Source organism: Macrosteles quadrilineatus, unplaced genomic scaffold, assembly GCF_028750875.1.
Source record: "Macrosteles quadrilineatus isolate MER2022 unplaced genomic scaffold, UCM_ALF_1.0 Scaffold_1__1_contigs__length_201487025, whole genome shotgun sequence".
Classification (NCBI taxonomy): Eukaryota; Metazoa; Arthropoda; class Insecta; order Hemiptera; family Cicadellidae; genus Macrosteles; species Macrosteles quadrilineatus.
In genome coordinates this window covers 65445229-65470297 of record NW_026542594.1, presented here as the reverse complement: position 1 = coordinate 65470297, position 25069 = coordinate 65445229, and the positions used below count along the sequence as shown (strand labels likewise).

The following is a 25069-nucleotide window of genomic DNA, read 5'->3' as shown; positions in this document are numbered from 1 at the left end:
AGATAACTAAACTAGATACTGGAGACATGCATCTTATAATTCTTACTTTCCTATAACGACTATATGATCTATGTATTTAAAGCATCACAAATGTAATTTCATCACATAAAGCAAATGTATGTTCATTTACTGCAGAGTTTACGTTCTTTATTTATTTTTAATGTTTTTAGAAAAGTATCGTAAGGCCTAAAATAGATACGCTTTGTTCGCTGATCCCGAGCTATTGTTTCCAAATAAAAAAAAACATTTTTAGATTTACATCAAAATAATGTTATTTGACTTCTTAAAAATAGCAGACAGGCGAGCCATTTCAAATTGGTCTGGATGCAAAAACAAAGTACATCGAAAAAACAAAACCGAAAAAGAGGGAATGATAAAGGACGACGATGTATCATTGGCGTTGAAGCCAATCTATAACGATTTAGGCCGACTTGAGCCCAGACTAACGAGTTTTGCTTGAGGTTGATGGGTAAGGAATGGGGTGGGGGAGGGGTGAGAGTAACGTTTACATCTGATCTCTCAAAAGGTTACACTTTTCAACCGATTGGGTTCAAACTGCCACCTTCGTGGATTGGGACCTAAACATATAAAATAAAAATGTGTTCTCAATTTGCACATTATAATGTATGTGCAGTTTTTGGTGTGTGCCAACTTAAAATGATTATGTACTCCACAAATGTACTTTCAACATTGAGGTTGGGATTTTTGTGGTGTAAGCTGCATTATTGAGGTGACGGGTAAAACAACGTCATTGCTAACCTCAAAATTCGCAAACGAAATTTACTCTCTATTTACTCACTGTCAATCATCTTCATGGATGAATTTTTACATCTATATATAAACCCATTTGTTACATGTAATAATTAACATAATCTACATACATCACACTTCCTTTTTATTATTATTGAATTAACTAAACCTAAATTTTCTTTTGTTCTAGACAGCTGAACAAAACCAAAAAATAAGACAACAGTGAACAAAGTAACATGTTAAGAAATCAGTTGTTGTGCGAACGTATACTTGTGAAAGTTGTCATTTTATATGACAACTGTAAACAACTCTATTATTTTATTACATGTATTCCAGCAATTACATTTAACCATTGTCAAATTCGTCAAAATAATAATAATAAAAATTTACTAAATTATAGTTACAGACTTCTGAATTAAAAGAATATTTTGAGTAGCAAAAAACTTTACTAAATATTTTTACTTAAAAAAATGTTTGAACCCGTAAGTTGAATAAACACTTAACATCTTTATCGGTGAAATCCACTTTAATTATGTCGTGAACTGGTGGGAAGTCATTAAAACCCCTTGTAAGTAGAGAAATTCTTCTGCAAAGAAAACAACTTCAAAGATTTAAAGGTTAGAATTAAGACAATTTGCTTAACAATATTTGACGGTGTCGCGTTGCGAGATGAAAGTCGTGCTTCCTTTTTCTTTGACACTTCTGTTTCATCTCTGGTGTTTCATTTCAACGTCTTAATCTTCATCATTCTTATAAAGAGCTTTTACAACTTTAAGATAATGCATATTTTGTTTTTCAATCAATACAAAATTAATTATCTGAGTATGAATAACATCTATTTTACAATTTAGTAAATAGTGGACAACGATGAGAGCTACACAGCGCTGTCATTTTCAGTTTATTACAAGCGAATTGCCTTTACATGTAGTAGTCGTATAGTTGATGTCTTGCTCTGAGGCCGTTCTGTTGTGTTGAGTTAAATGTGTAGCTCTCTTAAATAATCCATTAGCATACTTGTTTACTTGGTTTGTTGATAAGCACCCTAAGCACCATGTTTCTGTTGTTGTAGTGATGGGTTGAACGATGATTAGCTTTGTTTGAATGATTTTGTCCTCTCGTGGAGGCCGTCAATGTCCAAGGGTGGAGAGTATCAAAGTCCTAGAGCATGCCCAGATGGCTCACATCACCCACTGAGACGCCACGTCACCAAACTCCGCCAATGCTTTAGCGATATGGTTTCATTCAGTGACACAAAGCTATGTTGCTGCTGACGTGAGTTTGATGGTGGAGGGTTGCATTGCCGGTTTAATTGATTTGTTGCTCTCTTGGTGGCCGTCTCTCTCTCTTGCCTCGGGAGACTCTTAAACACACCCCTTGAAAAAGGAAACCTTTTAAGCCAAGGCTATTAACTTGTTTTATTGCCTTTCACAGGTTCTTCTGAAGATTTAAAGTAAACTAAGTTTTAACGTGTATTGAATACTTAAATACCGAATCTACTTCCGTGATTAAATGCACACGTTGTAATTTACCACAATGTAGTTTCTAGGACACACTCCGGCGAGCCACGGTGAGTAACAGTGTAAAACATCAGTTTTTACACAACTTTACAAATTTTTATCTGACAGATAGTCAAATTTAACTAAGAATGTATTTTTACCATTGACTCAGCAATAACTTATTTTAGTTGTTCAATACATTATGTTATATATTGCTAGGCCAATTGGATTGTTAAGGAAAGAGTAACATACAAATAACTAAGGGCGCTTGGTCGAAAATTTGATCTCAGATTTTTTGTTATTGTTCAACACTAAAAACTACTACTAAAAACTACTAACTACTAAAAACAAACTACTACTAAAAACTAGAGATACAAATATATAAGAAATGTCTTTTTATGTTCAATATTAAGGGAGATATGGAGCTTGAAAGAAGTAAATTTGTCATATTTTGCTACCTATTTCACAGGGGATAATGCGATTATCACCAAAATTTGCGTTAAAGTGTGAAAAATTAAGATAGTAATCATTAGCTATTTAAAATATAAATTTTAAACTTTTTATATTTTTTTTATTTTTATAAAATTAAAAAAAATATTTTTGTTTGTTTTTATTTTTAAAATAACTGTTAGTTTTTGTGTAAAATTTATCTATATGTTGGATTTTTTATGCGATATTCTAACTCGTTTGGGCTGTGAATTCGCACCTTTAATACCTTGCGCTGGCAGCACACTCTTCGTTCAGAGTGTGTACACTCACGCCAGGGCTATAAAATACATTACCACTATGTAATTATTAACATCATGTAACATTAACATAATACATGTATCGCTGTATTCTCTAGCCCCGGTGTGAGTGTACACACTCTCAACGAGTAGTGCGCTGCCAGCACAAGGCATAAAGGTACGAATTCACAGCCCAAACGAGTAAGTATATCGCATTTAAAAAAATCCAACATATATATGAACTTTACCCCAAAACAAACAGGTATTTTAAAAATTATCAAACAAAGTTTTAAATATTTTTTAAATTTTTAAAAATTAAAATTTTGGTGATAATCGCATTACCCATTCCCCCTGTGAAATAGGTAGCAAAATATGACAAATTTACTTCTTTCAAGCTCCATATCTCCCTTAATATTGAACATAAAAAAATATTTCCTGTATATCTAATTTTTAGTATAATTGAACAATGACAAAAAATCCGAAATCAAATTTTCGACCAAATACCCTTAACTTTTTGTTACTCTTTCCTAACTATCGAACATTTTAGCATAACTACCTATTTCAAACAAATTTTAACCTAATATTTTAAATCTCTTAACCAACCACTAGATCTAAGCAATAAATTCAAAGCATTAATTGGTCTTAGTCAGTAACAAAACTATCGTACCATGTATTCAACACTACCTCCACTATCCTTCAATTTTCTTCGATTTTAAAAACCTTGCACATTGTCGTGTCAGCGTCATTTTAATCTAATCTTGACATTTTCTAAAATTGTCTAAAATAATCCGAAGTAAGGCTTGGTATTCCAATATATTATTTTAAATTGTTTTTAATCGAACATCTAAAGCCTGTTGTACGTATTAGGTATTAGTGTATTAGGTAATCACTTAGTACTGTGCTGGAGGCTAGGCTTTGAGAGTACGCAAGGATCCCACACCAAGATACTTTACTACAATATTACTAATGTTTACAACAATTGTGGTTATCTAGTTCAACATTAAGCTATGTTTTTGTTGCTATTATGATTTGTTAGATGATGGATGGTTGCTTTGCTGATTTAATTGATTTGTTGATCTCTTTTAGAATCAGTTTCTAGGTACTAAGTCGCTGATGTAGTAATACAGGAAATCCCAAACCTGGACGTCCCCTCGTTTGACAGTGCCATTTTCTTTAAAGAAAATGAAAGTTATAGGACAAAAATTTACAAGACATTAATTAATATGGTCACGATATTAAATAGTAGTAGTATCAATGCGGTGATAATTCTAAATTAAATAGTATTGTTTTTTTTTTTTTTTGCTTAAACTGTCCTTTCCTTTATACCTCGCAATTCATGTACATGTACAATGATAATTTTTTCGTTACTTTCCTGTAGGCAGCAGTCAAGTTTTGCTACTTCGTTCCCTGCCCAGCTCGCCGCAGGGTATGTTTGTTTGAGGGGCAACCAAAAGACAACAAAGACAGAAGCACCCCCCTCCCCCCCCTCCCCCCCCTAGGGGATGCCACGTTCACTACACTGCTCTAATTATGTTAGGTTCTAATGGCCTAAGAAAACACGTGTTGTTTCTAATGACAAAACGGGATTCTCATTTACTAAATTATAATGGGCTTTCGTTTAAATGAACGTGTATAAACTAAACAGTTTAAACTTTGATTTTATTAACTTACGTAAAGTTACCATTCCATTTTATGGTTAAAGTTGTAATCACTTTTAGAACATAAAAAATGTTTAGTTAAATTAGGTAATCTACACAGTTTTTTTTTCGTAAAACATAATGTTTTCTCTCATACGCCAACCAAAGCGGAACGGAAAATGTGTGTTGACAATTGCGTTTTCATCAACATCAACTATACAACATTAATAACCATAACCTCAATAGTTTCACCATGAGATGCGCATTCAAACTAAGTGTAAAGACAACTAGCTGGTCCATATAGAAATATGTCTATCTAGCCTACAGTACAGTAGACTGATAGGCAGTCAAAATCCACCATGTTACTTGTAACTTATTTGGTTCGTAAATATTCTTTGTTGCGATATTATTATTCAATAATGGATACGTATTTTATTATCTATGTTTAAAGTACCCAAAACCAAGTGAACTACTTAATTGTTTATTCATCCAATTGGTTTTGCTTTTGAGCCAATGTGGTAATCCAGAAATTGTTATTGTAATTCCATAATAATTATATTTCTTTTATGTATTCGAAAATCAACTAGTTAGATAAATAAGTACGCTTATTTCGCAATTGTAATTTTTCAGAACTAAAATAGTATATCCTACTTGTTATGCAAATGTTACATACTTTACAATAAAACCAATATATATTTACTTTCGAATATTGACTCTCACGGGCCACGGCACGAATCACGAATCAACAAAACGCATGACACTGCCTTTCTTTAAGCATTGGGGTTTAGGTGTGTGGATGTACTTTTTGTTGTAACATAACATCCTTGAATTTTGATAGTTTTTTAATAGTGTATCTCATAGTAAACCCGTAGTAAACTTAACATATATAGCAGAGTTTCTTTTGCACAGGACAATCAGTTGCCGTTGTCATTGAAATCGTTTCGATTAGTCACCGGCCGTATAGGGAGCATCGAATCTATAGTCAGTGATTACTGGGTATTGCAGGCCTGTTCCTGACATGACTGCAAAAACTGCAACTATCAGAAACTCAATTACCCAGGTCCCCACGCTACCACACCCCCCTGCCAGCCCCCCCCCCCCCCCCCAACCTAGCGTCGTCGCCTCAATCGACTCAACGGCCGCTTCCCTCTTTTCATCACCAGAACGTCCTTCTGTCAGACTGTTCCTTTGTTGGGACGACTTTGAGTCTGTCACCTCAATATATAACACGACGAGCCTTTAAATATGATTAACGGTTGAGAGGGATTTTCCAAAAAATCATTTTTAATATTTGTTTCAAAAAACAATAATACAGTACATTATAAAATATAAAAATTGAAGTTGTCACTGAATGCACGTTAATATCACTAGCATATTTTAGATGGAACTAGCTGTGTGCCCGTTCTACGCACGGGGATAGTGTAGTCAGTTGAAGCATAGATGAAGACCTCAACCTCTCCATTGAACACTTTATTCTGGTTGACATTTTCATTAACAAAGGTGCTCTTGTCTTTTTCGTGAAACAATGAGAAACAAAGACATTAATGCGTCACCAACAGACATACCCACAAAAATACAGAATTGAATAAAGTCAGGAATTTGCTACGGTTTAAACATAGCAAAGTACATATAAAACTAGTAAGTGCCGTCAATGAGTGGAAACCTAATTTGTGTAAGCTATTGGTGACAATGATTTAAAAAAAATTATTTTTCCCAGCCCTAAACAACACTGATTCAATGTCTTTTTCCCGGTTATCAAAATTCAAGTACAATTTCATACACAAAGAATCTCCGGTTCCTGACCTGAATGATGCCTAGTTATTTTATAGCATTTACGGTTACACATTATTACACTTACGATTAATTAAATCCTTTATGTAAGGAAAAACTTGTTTAATCTCACTTGGTTTGGATTTTCTTTCAAAACGTGATCGGAAATGATTACGGTATTAGTAAACATCATAATGTAAACATATCAGTGACAGCTAGAAAAAATTACCTTCATCCAAACTAACAGCTGTTCGTTTTTTCATGTGTGATAAACATTAGGAAACCCTTGGGAAACTGGGGAAAACGCATAACATTGTGATTTTGAACGTCCGTAATTTTATTTACAAAGTAGTGAGGCCATATTTTAATGGCTTAATACACTCTCGCCAATCCCGTGAATACATTATAATGATATGAATCTTGATGGATACTCTCGTTTTTCAGGAGAAGGCCGCGTAAAATGCCTTCTGGGCCGTGACAGACAGACAGAAATTTAGATAAGACTTGTTTCGGCTTCTTTAATGTATGAAACGTAAAATAACCAATAAATATATAATTCTGAGCAATGTACAGACAAAACTCTAATTTTATTTCTATAGATTTATTTTATCACTGCTGGCGTACTGGTTCACATAAATTCTTACAAAAAGGCAACATGGAGCATTTACAGTTGAGTTTACATGTTAACTGTATAACATTATTTCAAAAGTTTCAATTTCTACTAGCTAAGTATATGCAAACCAAAGTATATTTTTAGTTGGTTATAGAACAATTAGCGTTATTAATACACTAATGATACGCCCTTCTAAAATAAAAATAAAACTATTTAATTTTACTAACATATTTAATTTTTAGTTTAAAATTAACTATTTAATTTTTAACTAACATATTACATAGCATGCATAACCCGTAGAAAAAAAAATGTTTTATTCAGTCGGTTTGTGTAGAACACAATTAAAATTAAAACTCTGTACCACAGATGTTTCTGGAGTTCGCTCTTGAATGCAAATATTATAGCACATATAGGACATATATATTATATAATATTATAGGACATTTATTTCCCTTTACCACTCATTGCCCAAAACTGAATCTAACAGATACTATCATCTATTTGGGGAACAAATTGCAAGAGCATGCCTTTCTTTGAAGTAAACTAATCTAAAATATTTACCAATCATAATATGGTATCAGAATATGATACAAACCGGAAGTCCATTCCAACGCTGCAATTTTCCCCAAAAGATTTAGTGGATTTGGATAAACTATACAATTTAAAGCAAATATGTTTATGAGGTAAATAAATATACTTCCAACTAAAATTGTTGTTGAGGTTAAATTGAAAACATATTTTGATTTGTATTATTACGCTATTTCTAAGTGTTTCTGTATATTATTTGGTTCATAAAAGTTTGCTCCCTTTATAAATCTTTTGACTCATAAGCTCCGGACGACATGAAAAGGAAGCTATATAAGTAATGAAGTCTGTTAATCTTGGGGTATGTCTGGAAGGGAGGGGTTGGTGTGCGGATTCAGAGTTGTAGGGCGGTTCATCCCTACACACCGACCTGCGTTGTGTTAAGCGGCGAATCGAGCATAAAAATAATCTTACGTCGATTAAGAAACTCCCGGTGTGGATATTTGGACAGTTGAAACCTTTACTATTAATCTAACCCAATTTTATACATAAATAATCTTTGTGTTTTATGTAATTTGTGGAAATATTTCAAAACATTAATACATAATTGTAGAATATTTAATAGTCAAATTTAGCACTGAAAAACAGTCTGTAAAACAATTTTTATATTTAGGGCCTATAAGAGTAAATATCTCCCAGGAAAGTAATTAAAAAAAAAAAAAACATATTATTGAATATGACATATAACCAGATACGTATAAGTTATTACAGGCAATGGTGAATATTTCCTTCCTCTGTAGTTAATTTTCCTTATTTTATTTATCTCTTAGTAAAAAAAAAAATGTTATTTATGTCTTAGCCCTGTGTTATTTTTTAAAAGTTTTGTTTTGTTGTTTGCTCTTAACCGATTCTCTTTCAGAATCCTTGAGCACCTTACCCTTCCAATGTAAGATCTCACACCTTTGATGAGATACAAACATTTCTTGAGCTTTGATTCTAAAATTTAATGAGAGACATATGTTTCTCATTTACGAGCAATTAAAGTCATAGAAATTAATCTGTTGTTTTGTATCTTTTAAAGGTTTGTGATCTTCCTGGAAGGGCCTGTCTGTCCACATCCTTGAAGTGGTCGAGGAGAAGAGATCGAGGCAAGTTGTGACGCATCCCCAGGAGCAGCAAGAGAACCATCGTCATGAAGAAAACAACACCAAAACATTCTGTAAAATAAGTGTTCTCTTTTGACTCTACCTGATTTGTAACTCTAGAATATGCTAAAGTACAAAGATGTAATCACTCAAAAACCATTTTCAAAAAGGTAACCTTCTGAATTTGGAAGCGGCATTAAAACTACGAGATGGATTCCTTAGATCCTTTGAGAGCATGTTGGGACAAATTTGGGACGCTTAACGTCCCAATAGTCAATTTAGAGGTTAAGGAAGTCAAGGACATAGTATGGGACAAACTTCAAGAACCCAAGTCCCAGAGGAAGTTAATTTTAGTAATAGTGTCCATAGCTTTGCTGCTAGACAACATGTTGTACATGGTGATTGTGCCCATCATACCGGACTATCTGAGGTACATCGGGGCCTGGGGTGACGAGCCTTACAACGCGTCTATCAAGGGACCGAGATCGCACCACGGCCAAGATCAGGCTACCGGAATATTATTCGCTTCCAAAGCTATAGTGCAATTAATGGTAAACCCCTTCTCAGGGGCACTAATAGATAGGATAGGATATGATCTTCCCATGATGATCGGTCTGTGTATCATGTTTTTGTCGACGGCTGTCTTCGCATGTGGCAGGAGCTATGGAGTTCTGTTCTTCGCCAGAAGTCTACAAGGAGTAGGGTCCGCCTTCGCCGACACCTCGGGACTGGCGATGATAGCTGATCGTTTCACAGAAGAATCAGAGCGTTCGAAAGCGCTTGGGATAGCCTTAGCGTTTATCAGTTTTGGGTGCCTCGTCGCTCCTCCGTTTGGTGGGGCTTTGTATCAATTTGCTGGTAAAGAAGTACCATTCCTGATACTCGCTTTGATTTCGCTGTTAGATGGATTCATGCTGCTACTCGTGATGAAACCACTAAAAGAATCCATGAGAGACAAGAGAGACGTGAACGCTCCGCCAACTGTACCGATATGGAAGTTGTTCATGGATCCTTACATCGCCGTTTGCTCGGGAGCTCTGATGATGTCTAACGTAGCCCTGGCGTTTCTAGAGCCGACGATCTCACTCTGGATGGAGGACAACTTGACAACTGATAATTGGAAGATCGGAATGGTGTGGCTCCCTGCGTTCTTTCCTCATGTTCTAGGAGTCGTGATAACCGTCAAGATGGCCAAGCAATACCCACAGTACCAGTGGCTAATGGCAGCAGGAGGGTTGTCTTTGGAAGGTCTTTGCTGCTTCATGATTCCTTTCTCCTCGAGCTACAAGATGCTGATGATCCCTATATGTGGAATTTGTTTCGGAATCGCCTTGATCGATACTGCCCTTCTTCCAACACTGGGTTACTTGGTAGACGTTAGATACGTGTCGGTTTACGGTTCGATATATGCCATCGCCGACATATCATATTCTCTGGCATACGCAGTCGGACCGATCATCGCAGGTGGGGTTGTAGAAGCTATAGGATTCACAGCCCTAAACGTAGGCATAGCCTTTTCCAATCTTTTATACGCTCCCATCCTCATGTATCTAAGACACATCTACGATTTCAAGCCGTTCGAAAATGAAGCTAACATCCTCATGTCCGATCCACCCGATAAACAGTACCAAACTTACACGATGCACGATCAACAGCCCGTGCAAGGTGATTACAAAAACCACTTGGAGTATTCGAAATTCCAAGAGAATGATACGAGCTATCAGGACGGTCAGGTTCAGGAAACTAGCTTGAATCAGAATAAAATACCCGGGGACGAAGGGTTCCAGTCTAATACGTACAACCAATATCAACAACGAACAGAACCATCCTACCAATACCAACAAACTCCTGAACAAGGCTACCAACCTCAAGGCTATCAACCACAGGGCTACCAACCGTCCCAGCCCTACCAGAGACAACCACCAGAACCCCCGAGGTCCGACACAAACCCCTTTAGAGCTACCACGGAGGCGGCGCCCTCAGATAGCAACCCTTTCAGACAAGGGCTGGGTTACTAATGTACTGCTGTGCATTAGATTAAGATTAGAATGTAGGTTACGTTTCAATATTATTGAAATACAATTTAACTTTAAATTTTGCAGTTTAAATAGTTAGACTAAAAAGACCAGCTTAGAGCTGTAGTTATATATTTGTTAAAAATAATCAAATGTTGCAATGAGAGTTATATTTTATTTTTTTGAAATGTAAACACTGTTATTTGTGATCTAATAATGTAAGTATCAAGTACATATTATTCTCGTAATTTAGTATTAGTAAAGTATAAACAAGACACTGTCCATCACTCATAAGTTTACTACATCAAACATCGAAAATACATAACTGTTGTTAACCATACTAAATTCTTCAAATTCAGATTTAAATATTACATAGCATTTTAAAATTCTGTTTCAATTAGGTAAACCCTCAATAAAATTGTATTTATTCATACAAATCAAAACAAAAATATGAATCCTTATGAATTCCAAAAACAGACCTGTATTTTATAGCTACATAATAACACGTTTTAATCTTTTTTTAACAGAACACAGGTTTTTATGTTAGAAGGCAGTGTATTTTTGTACATTCGATCCGTGTATATCTTAAATTTAAGTTGTATAGTTGATAGGGAACAGCCAAGGACGACAAATACATATCAAGACAATTCTGGTTCTTTGGCCAGAAGTCTACCAAGTGACTTGAAGGGTTTCCTTCTCTTGTAGAATAGATATATTGCATGTATTTTGTATCCTTATCTACTTATGCACCTTTTTATAAATTATTACTTGTATTTTCGTAAGGCTAAGCACAAATACGTTACTATTATAGTGTTATTGCACAATATTGTTTTATGAAATGTACTTAGCAATTAATTTACGCACAACTCTTTGTACTCGGTTTTGTATACGTGAAAATGTTATCTTAGTTTAAGCACAAGCACAAACGGTTACATTTTAATGTCGGTCTGAAATGTTATCTTACTGTCTCTACAGTTTATATTTTATAAAAATTGCATACAAAAAACTGATCTTGTATTTAATACAAGACTATTATAGAAGTGTCGGTCATGTGACATAGCCGAGAGTATTATACGAGTGGACACAATGTTAGAGGAGCCACACCAAACGTCCATAGCTCAGGACAGTATGATAACATTTCCACCAGCTTTAGTAATAGTTAGAGTAAGACTACACCGAGGCATCGCCTGGTGTCAACTGAATCGCATACATATCATATCAGCCTGGCCAAGTGCCGACCTTGCTCATGGGCTCCACATATCGAGTGTTACAACATATCACTGTGTGTGTTCTGTGATGACCGTGCGCTAGTAGTCAATGTACATTCCTCGACAAGCAATAACCTTTACATCTATATCTACAGTACCTACTGTACGTAGTTTGTAAATAGCTTCACTCTCACTACTGCCTACAGACATACTTCAACACCAACTACATACTTCTACTTTCCGACAGTCAGTCCTGCTATACGCATTCTTCGTTACACATTCGTTGTATCCAAATCCCCATCTCGTAGTCGTCCTAGATATCAGCAAGACTGAAACTCGAATAAGCCAATAACGAATAACATTGAATTGGCGTCTTTGTTTGTAAATGCTATCTGATTACTTACGAAAGTGTCGGTTGTAATGCATTAGATGTAATAGACTAAACTTGTTTCCAAATATTACAGAGTGAGGGAAGATGGAAATTTGTAAAGAAGTTACTTTGATTTTGTAAAAATGAGTGGCCTGGAAGCAATTTTTCCTCACGCGTTCCAAAATTTTAACTAGACAGGATGTATAGATTGTATATTAGCTGTGTATATATCAGAAGTTATGTGAGTAAAATAGGTCTGTTATATAGTTGCCGCTAAATGTATAATGTGATAGTAGACTCTTAGGCTATGCTCTCATATTAGTGTTTATACTAAGGTTGAACATTGTTTCGTACATGCTTGGTTATGATTTTCTTTGTTATATAGTTTTAATAAATGTAAAGTTTGTACGATAATGGAAGCATTGTGCAATGTTCATAAGTATTGTTATGACTAAGTTACCACTAAATAGTTATAAAACAAACATTGCGTTTAAGATTAAATCTTATTGGTTGTTAATTTTTAATATTTTCTGTTATTTCTTTTTAAATTGTTATTTTTTAAGTATTTTTGTATGCCGAACTTTTCCAATTGTATATTCATGCGATAAAAGTGTACCTTTTTACTACGATGACTTTGTTGTATTCATTTGTAGGTTTCACACTAATTAATTATCAATCACGTTATAAATGTTTTACCTTATATATTTATTTAATGTTGATATAACAATAAATGAAAATTTGACGATTTTTAAAGATCCTAAATCTGAAAATGTACTTAATAATCCGGATGATGGCTGGGGAGTACAGATGTGCGTGTCTCTTACAACCCGCTTATGTTTGTTATAATGTAAACGTGCAATATCTGTCAGTGTTACTAGCCTTGAGTAGATTACCGACATTGTACACCTTTGTTTCGTTTTGCTATAGGTGTGAATAGAATGTAATCTTTTGCTTAATGTATTATAGAGTTTTAAGTGTTATGACTATTGTAAATAAATATAAATTATTAGTTGTTGAACTACAACATTACATATTATTTATCTTCCACTATACCCTTTAGATATTTATTTACGAACAAGAAAACTACAACCACAGCTATGTTCATGCACTATATCATAAAATGATGTGAAAGATCTTAACAGTGAAAATTTGTTATGCGATAGTAAACTATTTTACTATGTAGAAAAATCCTTTTGAATATAATTGATTTACTCAACTAATAGAATTAGTATACTGTTTACAATTCAAACGAATGTTATTCAATTTTTCCCTAATGTGGGTCAATTTTAGCCTGGAAAACTTTAAACGTTATTGTTTGGAAGTAAACATTTGATGAAGGGTTTGTTAAAATATATTATACTCAATTTATTAGTTTAGCAATTTGGCTTCACAGTAAATTAATTGGCAATCTTATATCTGTTAAACATAAAACTATAGACATCAATGAACATAAAAAATCCGAATAGTACCAAATTGAAGACTGTCTCATATGTTTAACCATGTTTGTTTCGTATGTGAATGGATATATTTGTAATGACATCCCCATTAAGGTAGCTTAAAATCTATTTTTTAGTATTCTTTTGCACCAACGAAATAAAAATTTAAAATCAACTATTCTATCAATTTGTCAACCAACAGTTTATTAATACAAATAATTGCATAGTCATTCAATATTTCATGGCATAGGTTTGGTTGTGGAGATAAAACAAAATATCCAAGGCTCTAATAATGTCTGAAACAAAACCAATAAACTGAATGACAAAATGCTGCGAAACACTATCCGGAAACCTAAAGCTCCATTCAGTTTTAATTCAGTTAAGTGCATCGCAAACATAAACCTGTAGAGATATTTGATGTCGGCGTGATGGTAGAGGGGGGAGGGGGGGGGGTAATTATCTTTGAAACCAGAGTGCAGCCTGTTTCGCCCCCACAACTTGTCTCTTGGCCACCTCTGCTTTACAGGAGACTTAGTAAAGTTAGTATATTTATTAAATGTTTATAGAAATGTTATATAAAAAAATATAATTTAGTTCATTGACATATACGTTACAGTAATTAAATAATACAACATCAAGACATAATATGAAACATGAAAAACATAAAAGATTATATTTTAACTGTACTGATTGGTCTGCTAATTTCATAATTACTACTTGTCCCTCTCACGGTCCTATGTATTTGTAATGTTACTCAACCAAACTTTATGATATGGCCTTTGAGACAATGCTGAGGCAAAATACTTTACGATAGTTCAATAATCGAGCATTTTGACGTGTTATCATATTTATCCTATTTATGTGTTTTTCCAAATCATTCATTTAAAACTTTTAAAACAATGAATTTGTATGCTATTTAAATATTGTTATTTATTTGCTAATATATTTTTTTTGTATTTAAAGTCGTACTTTAACATGTGAGTGTTCCAGCAACTGTTAAGGTAATCTTTCTCTATGACCCTGCGAAATGATAATTATGTAAGATTCTGAGGTAAACTTTGAAAGCTATTTTAAGGTTAATTTATAACGATTGTGAATTCTAATATAAAAGCATACACAATTCTTACTTGTCTCTTCATTATAACATAAATGTGTCCCAATGACAAGGAATTAATTGTATAAGAACAGTCATGCTTAATATGCTATCTACATGAATATTACTGCACCTTGCAGTGTATTGGCCACCCATGTCTATAATCTAAGGCATCTGTTGTAAACCTATTGCAGACATGATCTACCTGGAGAACAAAGCTACAATGGTTAATATCAAGGAGTATTTTTAACAACTCAAAATGAGTTGCTTTGCTGTTAATAATTCGTTATTGGTTATACAAACGAATGCCTACCTATGCCTACCTTTATAATCGTTACACAGTTTAAATCAATATTTTCCATCCCAGGAAGGAACATAATACATATGAGCGGAAACATGAGGATTTGCAAACCACTGATATCAGGGCGAGGTTCAACCTTTGTAGAGATAATCTTCACCACTTGGAAATCTTTCCAAGCAGTCCGAGTCTGACGTTTCTCTCGACTTTTTATTGGATTCCTTATTGAATCACATTCGATTATTTGGTTAGTGAAACAAATATTTAGGAGCTAATAGCTTTAAAATTAGCTTAAACAGTCTATTAAAGATCACAATATAGCTTTAATTTAAAGCTGCAGGACCACGTTACATTGAATTATCATCACATAATACCACAGTTGTCACATTGTCACATTGTCTACAGTTTTATACAATATGCATCCGAGCAATCAACACGATGTAAGCTCATCGTTGGTGTACGATTAATGCATAGGGGAAAAAATATAAGATTCATATAATAAATTATGTCCGAAGGACTACATGTCACAACAGAAAACCTGTCTTTCCCAAAACCTGAAGCAAATCCAAATTAGGATAATTTGGTTTTAAGCATGGTATCTTATTTAACTACGGCAATGTTCTTATTAGTGGAAACGGATATAAAAAATATATACCATTTGCTTCATTTGCCAGCTAATTTGAAACAAGCAAAACTATACAACGTTTGTTCCCTTTAAATCTGAAAAAATGTACTGTTTAAATCCGAGCACTTAAGATAGGATGAGTTCGTATGTGGATCAGTCGTGCACTCTCAAACCTGTATAATATGTATATGAGTTGAAACGTGGGAAAACTAAATGGAATGTTTGTGATTCATTTTAGATATAAATATCAAATTTATTAAATATAAATATACAGTGTTAATATTTATCAGTTACATACATATTAATACTAACATAGTTAAAATGTATTAAATATAAAATATTTTTAACATTTTAAATATCAAAGAAGTATTGCGAAAAATTCTTTTACGTTTTTTTTAACATTTATTGATAACTAGCTGGCCCGACAGACTTCGTCCTGTCCTAATGTGGTTTTATGTCAATGCTCGTTCATTTTCTAGACGAGCTCGTTCGCATGGCTCAATCACGTCCTGCACCTTTAGGTTGGAGCTCGTTCGCTGCGCTCCCTTGCCTTCAGGTTAGCTCGTTCGCTACGCTAACTCGCCTCCAGGTTGAAGTTCGTTCACTACGCTCACTCAAATTAGTTAGTTGCAAATTAGCTGTTGTCATAAATTAAGAAAAATATAGTGCTGCACCCTGTTGATAAACCTATTACGTTTTTAATGCTATTGAACATCACAGAATCAAATTGTTTAGTTGAACCAGCTGTTAAGATTCTTTAATTCCATTTAAATATGAGTACTCATAAGGTTAACATGGAAAACTCTAGAACCACTGGGGCGGAGCCCTTTTGACGGATCTGCACCAAACTTTACACAAACCATCCTTGAATAATGCTTAATAATGCCTGAAAGTTTCATTACAATCGAGCGGTTTCGGAGTCCATAAAGGACAAACAAACAAACATACATACAAACAAACATACATTGGATTTTTTATATATATAGATTTATTATTTGAACTATGGATTCAATTGTATGTGTATTAGAAAGACATTAAAGACTAACATAAAACATGAACTTATATTGAGCTCCACAATGGTTTATTTTCTAAAACAAAAAACACAAAACATTTTAAATACGATATAATAGGGTTAGTCCTATAATTGTATTAGTAACGCCCCGTTATTAAAAATATGCAAACTAATAAGCTTGGTAGTAGTTTTAGGATTGAGCATTCAAGAATAAGTAAAAGTTTTTTAATTAGAGAGTTCTGTTTATTTGCTTACTTGTCTCAACCAGTATACAAATATTTTACCCTTTTAATTATATTTTGTTAAAACCAATGAATAAGATTTAAAAAGTTCATAATTTACGTTCATGGTATAACTTAAAGCTTTTTAAGATATCACCTAATTCTTAAAAACCCAATTTATAGTAGCACCTTAGAGTGATATAACGAAGTACTGTATTGAACAGGTTGTCGCTCAAGACGGTGTTCGTTACAGCGCAATGTCAACAATGGGACATGTTTACATGGCTGAGTGTGGTGTTAGGACACTAATCCTAACACTGGAAACGTTATGTTGTGTGAGCCTGCTGCAGTTACATGGCTGAGTGTGGTGATAGGACACTAATCCTAACACTGGAAACGTTATGTTGTGTGAGCCTGCTGCAGTTACATGGCTGAGTGTGGTGTTAGGACACTAATCCTAACACTGGAAACGTTATGTTGTGTGAGCCTGCTGCAGTTACATGGCTGAGTGTGGTGATAGGACACTAATCCTAACACTGGAAACGTTATGTTGTGTGAGCCTGCTGCAGTTACATGGCTGAGTGTGGTGTTAGGACACTAATCCTAACACTGGAAACGTTATGTTGTGTGAGCCTGCTGCAGTTACATGGCTGAGTGTGGTGATAGGACACTAATCCTAACACTGGAAACGTTATGTTGTGTGAGCCTGCTGCAGTTACATGGCTGAGTGTGGTGTTAGGACACTAATCCTAACACTGGAAACGTTATGTTGTGTGAGCCTGCTGCAGTTACATGGCTGAGTGTGGTGTTAGGACACTAATCCTAACACTGGAAACGTTATGTTGTGTGAGCCTGCTGCAGTTACAAACATGTTCATGTAAATATCACTTATTAAAGAAACATATTGAGGTAAATAATTAACTTAATTAACGCATCATTCTACAGTTTATCCTCGTCTAATAACTATGCTAGGATCATAATACTTGTTGCCATCCTAAAAAACAAGACTCTCATATGTCGTCTTAAGACTAACGCACGTTTACTACTATCCTAAACATGAACGCAGGTGAGTGTAGAAGGGAGTAACATCATAATATTTGTAGCTTTGCTACTGATTATGGTCAATTCAGTACAAGCAAATCATCTCCAAACTATAACAACATTTCTTACCTATCTTAGTATTTAAATGACAACTTTCTGATAACCAGGTGAGCATTATAACAACTGAGCGACCCAGAGCAAGACCAATAAGAACTATTGATTTTTCAAACAATGTTTCTCAAGAAGGTTTGTCGTAAACCACAAGGTTAAACTCTCTCCAACCATGACCTTACTGTTTGTATCTCTCTGTTAATATGATTGTTTTGAGAGTTCATATACAGTATTAACTTTCAGAGAAAAAGGAAAGTATAAAACATTCCTTATCTAAGGCATTGGGTTGGATCGAATCAAAACCCCTATTTTTTTTTAAATTTCAATGAAAGTTATTGATTTTTTTGAAATTTCAATTATTTCTTGTTAATGTTTGAACTTTTTCGCTCCTGACTCCAATGATTAATATGAACCATAAGCTTTCCTTGACGTGCATGGACATAGAGTCTGGCCTAATGGTTACTTGTTATATCAAGGGCATAACATGCGTCTCCCACATGAGCAAGAGCATAAACAGCCAATGTTATATCCAGTTGAGACATCTACTGTAGTGTGTTATGTACCATTTATGTACATCACTTCCACATACAATCAGACAGAGATGGCCTACAACTGTCTGAGGTACGTTCTGGGCAGAGTTTCTCTATTTGGGCTTATTGAATTTTTGTTTTGTTGATTTGAGAAGTTCTCATTTTTCTCAAATTTCATCAGTGTATTCATTTTGCGTTTGCCATAACTAATAAATGTAAGACAAACTGCCATTTCAATCACAGCTTAATAAAAATACGTAAACAAATGGTTATATATTGTAATATGACATTTCTGTAATGAAATAAATACGCATTAAGTTCTTGTTCTGAATTTTCACAATATAAAGCCAACGTACGACATTTTCATTGATGCAATACCTGGGAAGAGGTCAAATTTCGCTAAGATTTATACCAGGCCACTAATGGTGCTCATATCGAGTTATACTAAGGGTATACAAGTTTGTTGTACTAAGTGTTATAAAACTTGAGAATTTACGCTTCAAACACATGTACAAAACATTAAACATACGCTCTTATTTGGTATCAGTATTTGCCTTTAAAATATTTCAGTTCTTTTTCGGTACAGTATAACTAACTCTTAGAGCTATATTATTAAGAACATTGGTGTTTTATTACTTTATCCCTATGATAGTATGGAGAAATTAATATTTTCGTAAAAGATTTTGAGTTTGTGTTTTGGGTGGAAATACCCGTTTTGGGTCCCTCTAAACACAAAAAAAGTAAAAGTCATGTTTTGGTTTGTGTTGGTGAATGGATGTGTCAACAGACTACATCTGTGGTCCGGTTGTGACAAATTTTGATGGGAATTTATCCATAGTAACTCCAGGCAATGTTTTACATTTTTTTAAGTTTTGATTTTTAAGATAAAGTATTTTTAAATCCATTAATTCTCCCATGATAACCAACGAAAAAACGGATTTTTTTAACCTGCTCAATGATGATATGGCCCTTTTAACTATGAACGTCCAGGGAAGGATGATATGGTCAAAATGAACCTCCAACACAATAAAAAAATTATTGTAATGTTTATAATTTAACCATAAAATATCAGTTACACACACCGTCTACCCTTTATAAGGGGTTTTTACAAGCTGATTGTATCAAGTATGTGTACGTTGGCTAATGCCCTTTATATATGCAATTTATTCAAACGAACTTTAAATTTTCATATAAAGAGGCGTGTGAGCATATTTTACATTTGTTTGTTTTAATTCAGTATTTAAATTTCCCCTTCCTGTGAACTTATCTAGTTAAATAATGAGTTCTCTACAACACCATTAGCGCGTTACCCGGACCGAGTTGTAGAGTTGACCACGTTAACGGTCAGTTGACTCAGCTGTAGAACTAATCCGGACATTGTCAAAGAAGGGTCGGCATCTAAAACCTTCCTCCGTTTGATGTTCTTTTCGTGACACGGAAGTTGAAAACCCCAAGTCAAGTGTGATAATACTCTCAATACTAAGCTGTGGTCTGTGGTTGAAACATTTTCAGTTCAAGCCCCAATTTACAATATACTTACGCTATAATAAATGTGTTTCAGGATCTAAAATTGACTTAAAAGTGTACAGACAGGAAAGTATTAAAAAAGATTAAATCACAAATATAATTTTACTGTTTTGAGCTTACATTCTTAACATTTAAATTTTTTTTTATAAATGAGAATTCAAGAGTTAAGAAAAATTACATTTCTTTCATTGTTATGAAGCGTACAATTGAGCTCACCATGTGAGATATATTTAAGAGATATTATGTATGTTGTATAAGCTGTTGACGTCCCCATCTGGTCGTGGAACGAGAACATCATTCTTGTCTCCGAGTATTAAGGCTTTTGTGAGAAATCATGTAAGAGAAACACGTGTCACCAACATAAGGTTTTCATAGCAAACTGGAGGCTGAGTATTGTTATAGTATTCAGTATCAATATTAGACAAACAATAGCCTATATCAATACTTTATTGTATTGCATTATCTGGATTTTTTCAAATATTTTCAAAACACTGTATAGAAACCTTGTAAAATATCCATTTAATTAACCAATGTTTGATTACAAATCAAATATGTTTCCTCAAAAAGATCAAAGATTCATCCCAACCGTAAACTAAGGTAAACTCATTGGTTTGTTTATACAACCCGATATTATATCAATACATAATAATAAAACATAATCATGTTTTGTGAGTTACTTGCCTAGCCACAGTCAATATTTCTGAAATAAGTAAAATAATATTTCATATAGTATGAACTGTATTATGGACACACTTTATGGTCACACATTAAGTAGATAAACAGACTTCGAATTCTTTTTCTGTACTCAAAGGTATTTTAAGTATGAATTACAGTTATTTATATGATACTTAAATGCTCGTAATTCCAACAAAACATGATGTAAAACGATTATTGATTTAATTAATTGGTACTAAAACAATCCAAACTAATACATTTGTTTGGTTTTCTTCAAATATTATCCCTCGCCTAAATTATAGAATGCAAATTATTGTTGACTAGGAATGGTATTGTTTAAGAGGAGCTTGAAGTGTTTCTGGGCCAGCATTACTGTCTAACTTATCGTATATGAGTTAAGTGAACCTGTTTATAGTTGTCTCAAGTTATAAGTTCTCTGACATACTTTATTGACACATCAGATTACTCAGTTCACGTGTATTGAATAATACACGAGTGTATCTAACCTAGAAATTAATACTTAATACTTGCTCTTGGTGCTTTGGAGAGGAAAACCCATTTTATTGTTTCACTCCTTCTAGTTTGTTTCACACCTATCAGCACATCATTGATGATTAAACATACTAGCCTCACCATATTCCAATAGGCAATAAACTGTATCAGCTATCTGACACTTACTTTCTGCCATAAGCTAGTCAATAACCTAAGTGGTGTGAGTAATTAAGATATTTTTTAAATAATTAATACTGCAATAACTTTGAACCGAGATTTTTACAGCATGGCAAGTTTTAGAATTGTTTTAGTTTAAAGGACCATGATATAATTTTAATCTAAATGCTTTTTTAGCCTTTTTGTGAAAATCCGTATTTTTCCGTTATTTTATGGGGTAGTGACATTTAAAAGGTAAAATTTCTGAAAACACAACACATCTTTGCATATTTGTCCCTAGAGGGTTCACAACCAAATGATAATATGTATATTGTGTTGTGTACCCTTAAGTGACGAGTCTGTGTAGATTATGTTACTTGTGTGTGTTTTTTAAGACCTTATGATGGGGTTATAGTCCCAAAATTTGTGCATACGAATTGCTTAGACCGAAGGCATGTAGCCATGATTATTGGTCATTTGAGTCCTACGAGGTGTCTCAACTCTATACTAATACAACGATCAAGCCGTTTACTAACTAAACATGTTCATGTACTGGTCTGCGATTACAATCCAATCAAGAATATACTTTTGCAATTTTCTTGAACAGTCACGTAAGATGGTCGGCAGTTTGTCTAGAAGCAAGGTGTAGGGGGGTGCAGGGGGAGCAGGGGGGGGAGCAGATCCTGGCAGGATTTATGTCCCCCATTAACGTCAACACGGGGGTCTTGAGAGAAGGCGTGTATCGTTTGGGGCGATTTGTAGTAATAGGCGACCACCACATACATCGCCACAGTTACTGGGGAAATCCATCTAGTCATGTCGACTTAACGCCCGAAGTGCGTTGTCAAGTATTCCCACAATATATTATCTGGTTCGAGCTATGGACTTCGAGCTATCTACCTTTAGTATGGAACCATAAGATATGTGGACCCTTTGTAAGCCATTAATATCGCCAATGCTCTACAGAAAATTATCCAAAATCTTACCAACATATCCATAGGAATATACACTTAATAATTATATAGGTTTTGAGGCTAAAAATCAGTGAGCCCATAAAACTTTGTACATTTATAGGAATTGATTAGTATTTAGTAAATAGTCACCTTCTTGGCGCCATTTAGATAGAAATATTTTATAGCTTATATAATCTTAAAAAATATTAGTATTACCATTTATTTCTAATAGGCTAGTTTTAAATTTTATGAAGTACTTGGCAGGACTTTTGTGCCATAAAGTGTCTGTTATATTCACCGTTGTGTTAAGTGGCAGAGTAGATAAACACACAAAAAAAGCAAATACTTACAGTATAGCTGAGAGGAGGTCTTAATCTTACTTATGAAACTTGGCATCACATAGACAATTAATTATCTTATTTTTTTCTGAAGATAGTGTAGTGGTCTGTAGGGTTATTTCTTCAGCCGCTCGGACAACACAGGCAATTTCGCGACAAACGAAATTAGTTCTTCAGAGGGAAAGTGAGATGGGGAGCATGACGAAGGGTGTAGAGGAGAGGGGAGGAAAAGGACTATTGTTGGGACTTAATGTCTCCCACGTGACCAGAGTTCAAGCCAATCTTGGTACAAAATGTACGCAATCAGAATACAAAGGAATTAAAGTACCAAGAGTCGCGTTGTCATGTGCTTATCTGTAAAACTGATAATTAATTATAATTTAAGGTGTAAATAGGGAACAAGTTCAATGAACTTTGAACTATCAATAGTTTTTACTATTATTAGCTTCAGCTCCAGTCAGCAGGATTACCACGACCTGCAAATGAGAATGGGCCAATAACACTTGGGAATAACAAATGAAAATAAATTAATAAAATACGGAACGATATATGAACAACGAATAATATTGGACTTACTGATCAGAAAATCGTTTGATAGATTTGTCTGTTTCAAGAATAACTCCAATAAGTGTCTAATGTGTGTACAGTATATTTGTAAAGTTTCGTTTCCTTCTTTCTGGATTTAAAATTTAATTAAAATTTGAAAATTATATACAATGCAGCAACAAACATTAATGTCTTACAGCTGATGGTTTTTATACTAGGTATGTTTTTTTCGGATTAAATAAACTTTTCTTTTGTGATGAAACCCTTTGAAAAACTGTAAGTTTCTGCCAGTAGGCATTCAATAATCAGGCAATATGAAGCTTTATAGGCAGCACCAACGTCGGTGCAACTATGCAATTTAATAATTAATGGCACTAGTCAATTTCTATGAACATTGCGTACAGAGAATAGTACCATTACAACCTATAAAAAGATCACGTAAAATATAGTACTTTATTACTTTATTAATGCACACTCTAGTGGAAGAAATTGAACTATTCTCAACTTTAAGGTATCATTCATTTTTTTACAAATTTCTCTGAAGCTCTTTTGATGTCAATGCATAGGGCCCATCATTTAGTGTAGTGAGATGGGAGTGCTAAAGCTAAGAATCCCATGGTTCAGTAAGCAACTACGGTTCAGCAGCAATGGTTGGATGCAGGTCACGCAGGCCAAGACCAGACCGTCTCGCTGCGAACTCATCAAACTTCCTGCTACCTATACTGAATCTGAACATCTCTAGTCATACTAAATTTTTTGTATTTTTTAGACATGTATTAAAGTATAATGCGAACCCTTTCCGAGTGAATTTTAATTAGTTAAATTATTTGGATCAATGCTGGGCAAGAAAGACAAATAGTCCAAAATTTAGTTAATTATAAGAAGCAAAATCAAGCTTGTGAAGCATATGAGAGGAGAATCTGATTGGATATGAGTCAGTTTGTAAAGAACATACAACCTAGCAGAAAAAAAACAAATTTGTTTATATACACGATTTTATTTGTGTTTTGAGCAGGTACTTACCAACACTTTGTCGTTTCGTCGACCAGACACCGAGTCTGTTGGGCGTGTTTAGATCTCCCTCGTGTTTATTTTCTAGACACTAATCGTCTTAGGGATGAAAAATAACAGTTCAACGTTCTAAGTTTGATTAATATCAGAATGTTTTGTTAAGGGAACATTAGCATTTTTAATGCGGCCACAAACGTACAAAATAAGTGCGTTATTAGTTACAAGTGACATATGTTAGATCATAACCTAACTTTGCTGTTATAGCTCAGTGAGGGTCGATATTAAAATGTAATTATTTATTGTCTAATTTAACAGTGTATTGAAATTTGCCTACATGATGTGCATGGCTATCCTGAGAAGTCTTTTTAAAGAATTCCTGCTTGCATTAATACAACAGGTCTGAAGACGGCAACCGCACATCAACATCGAATGTCGGAATATATATTACATCCTATGAAATATTTGTTATATCATGTTGTTAGCCTCCAGATCACTGGTATAGTAATAAATAATGGGTCAAGGATCAATTTGATAGTATAAGGTATTTAAACCATTATTTATTTATTATATAATTTTATTAAAGTGTTGTATGAGTGAAATTGTGTTTTATTACAGAGCACATTAACAATACGTTGTGCTTAAGAAATTAATACATAAATAGTTGTAATTTTTATGTATAATAAACAGGGTGAGTTTTAATTGTCCCCCCCCCCCCAACTTTTTTCTACATTTTTTTCAAATATCAATCCC

The 25069-nt window shown here is 34.1% G+C and overlaps 1 protein-coding gene across 2 annotated transcripts in view; it reads left to right on the top strand.

Annotated features, from left to right (window-relative positions):
* Positions 1-25069, top strand: part of LOC128983426 (vesicular acetylcholine transporter-like) — a 121311-nt gene that overhangs the window by 15979 nt on the left and 80263 nt on the right. Inside the window, exon 2 of one of the 2 annotated variants that reach the window (XM_054402714.1) lies at positions 8598-13272. The exons of the other annotated variant lie outside the window; for it this stretch is intronic. Within the exon in view, the coding sequence (XP_054258689.1) occupies positions 8871-10679 (1809 nt within the window). The 5' untranslated portion in view covers positions 8598-8870 and the 3' untranslated portion in view covers positions 10680-13272. Of the gene's footprint in view, positions 1-8597; positions 13273-25069 lie in introns of those variants that run through there. 2 annotated transcript variants of the gene reach the window in all.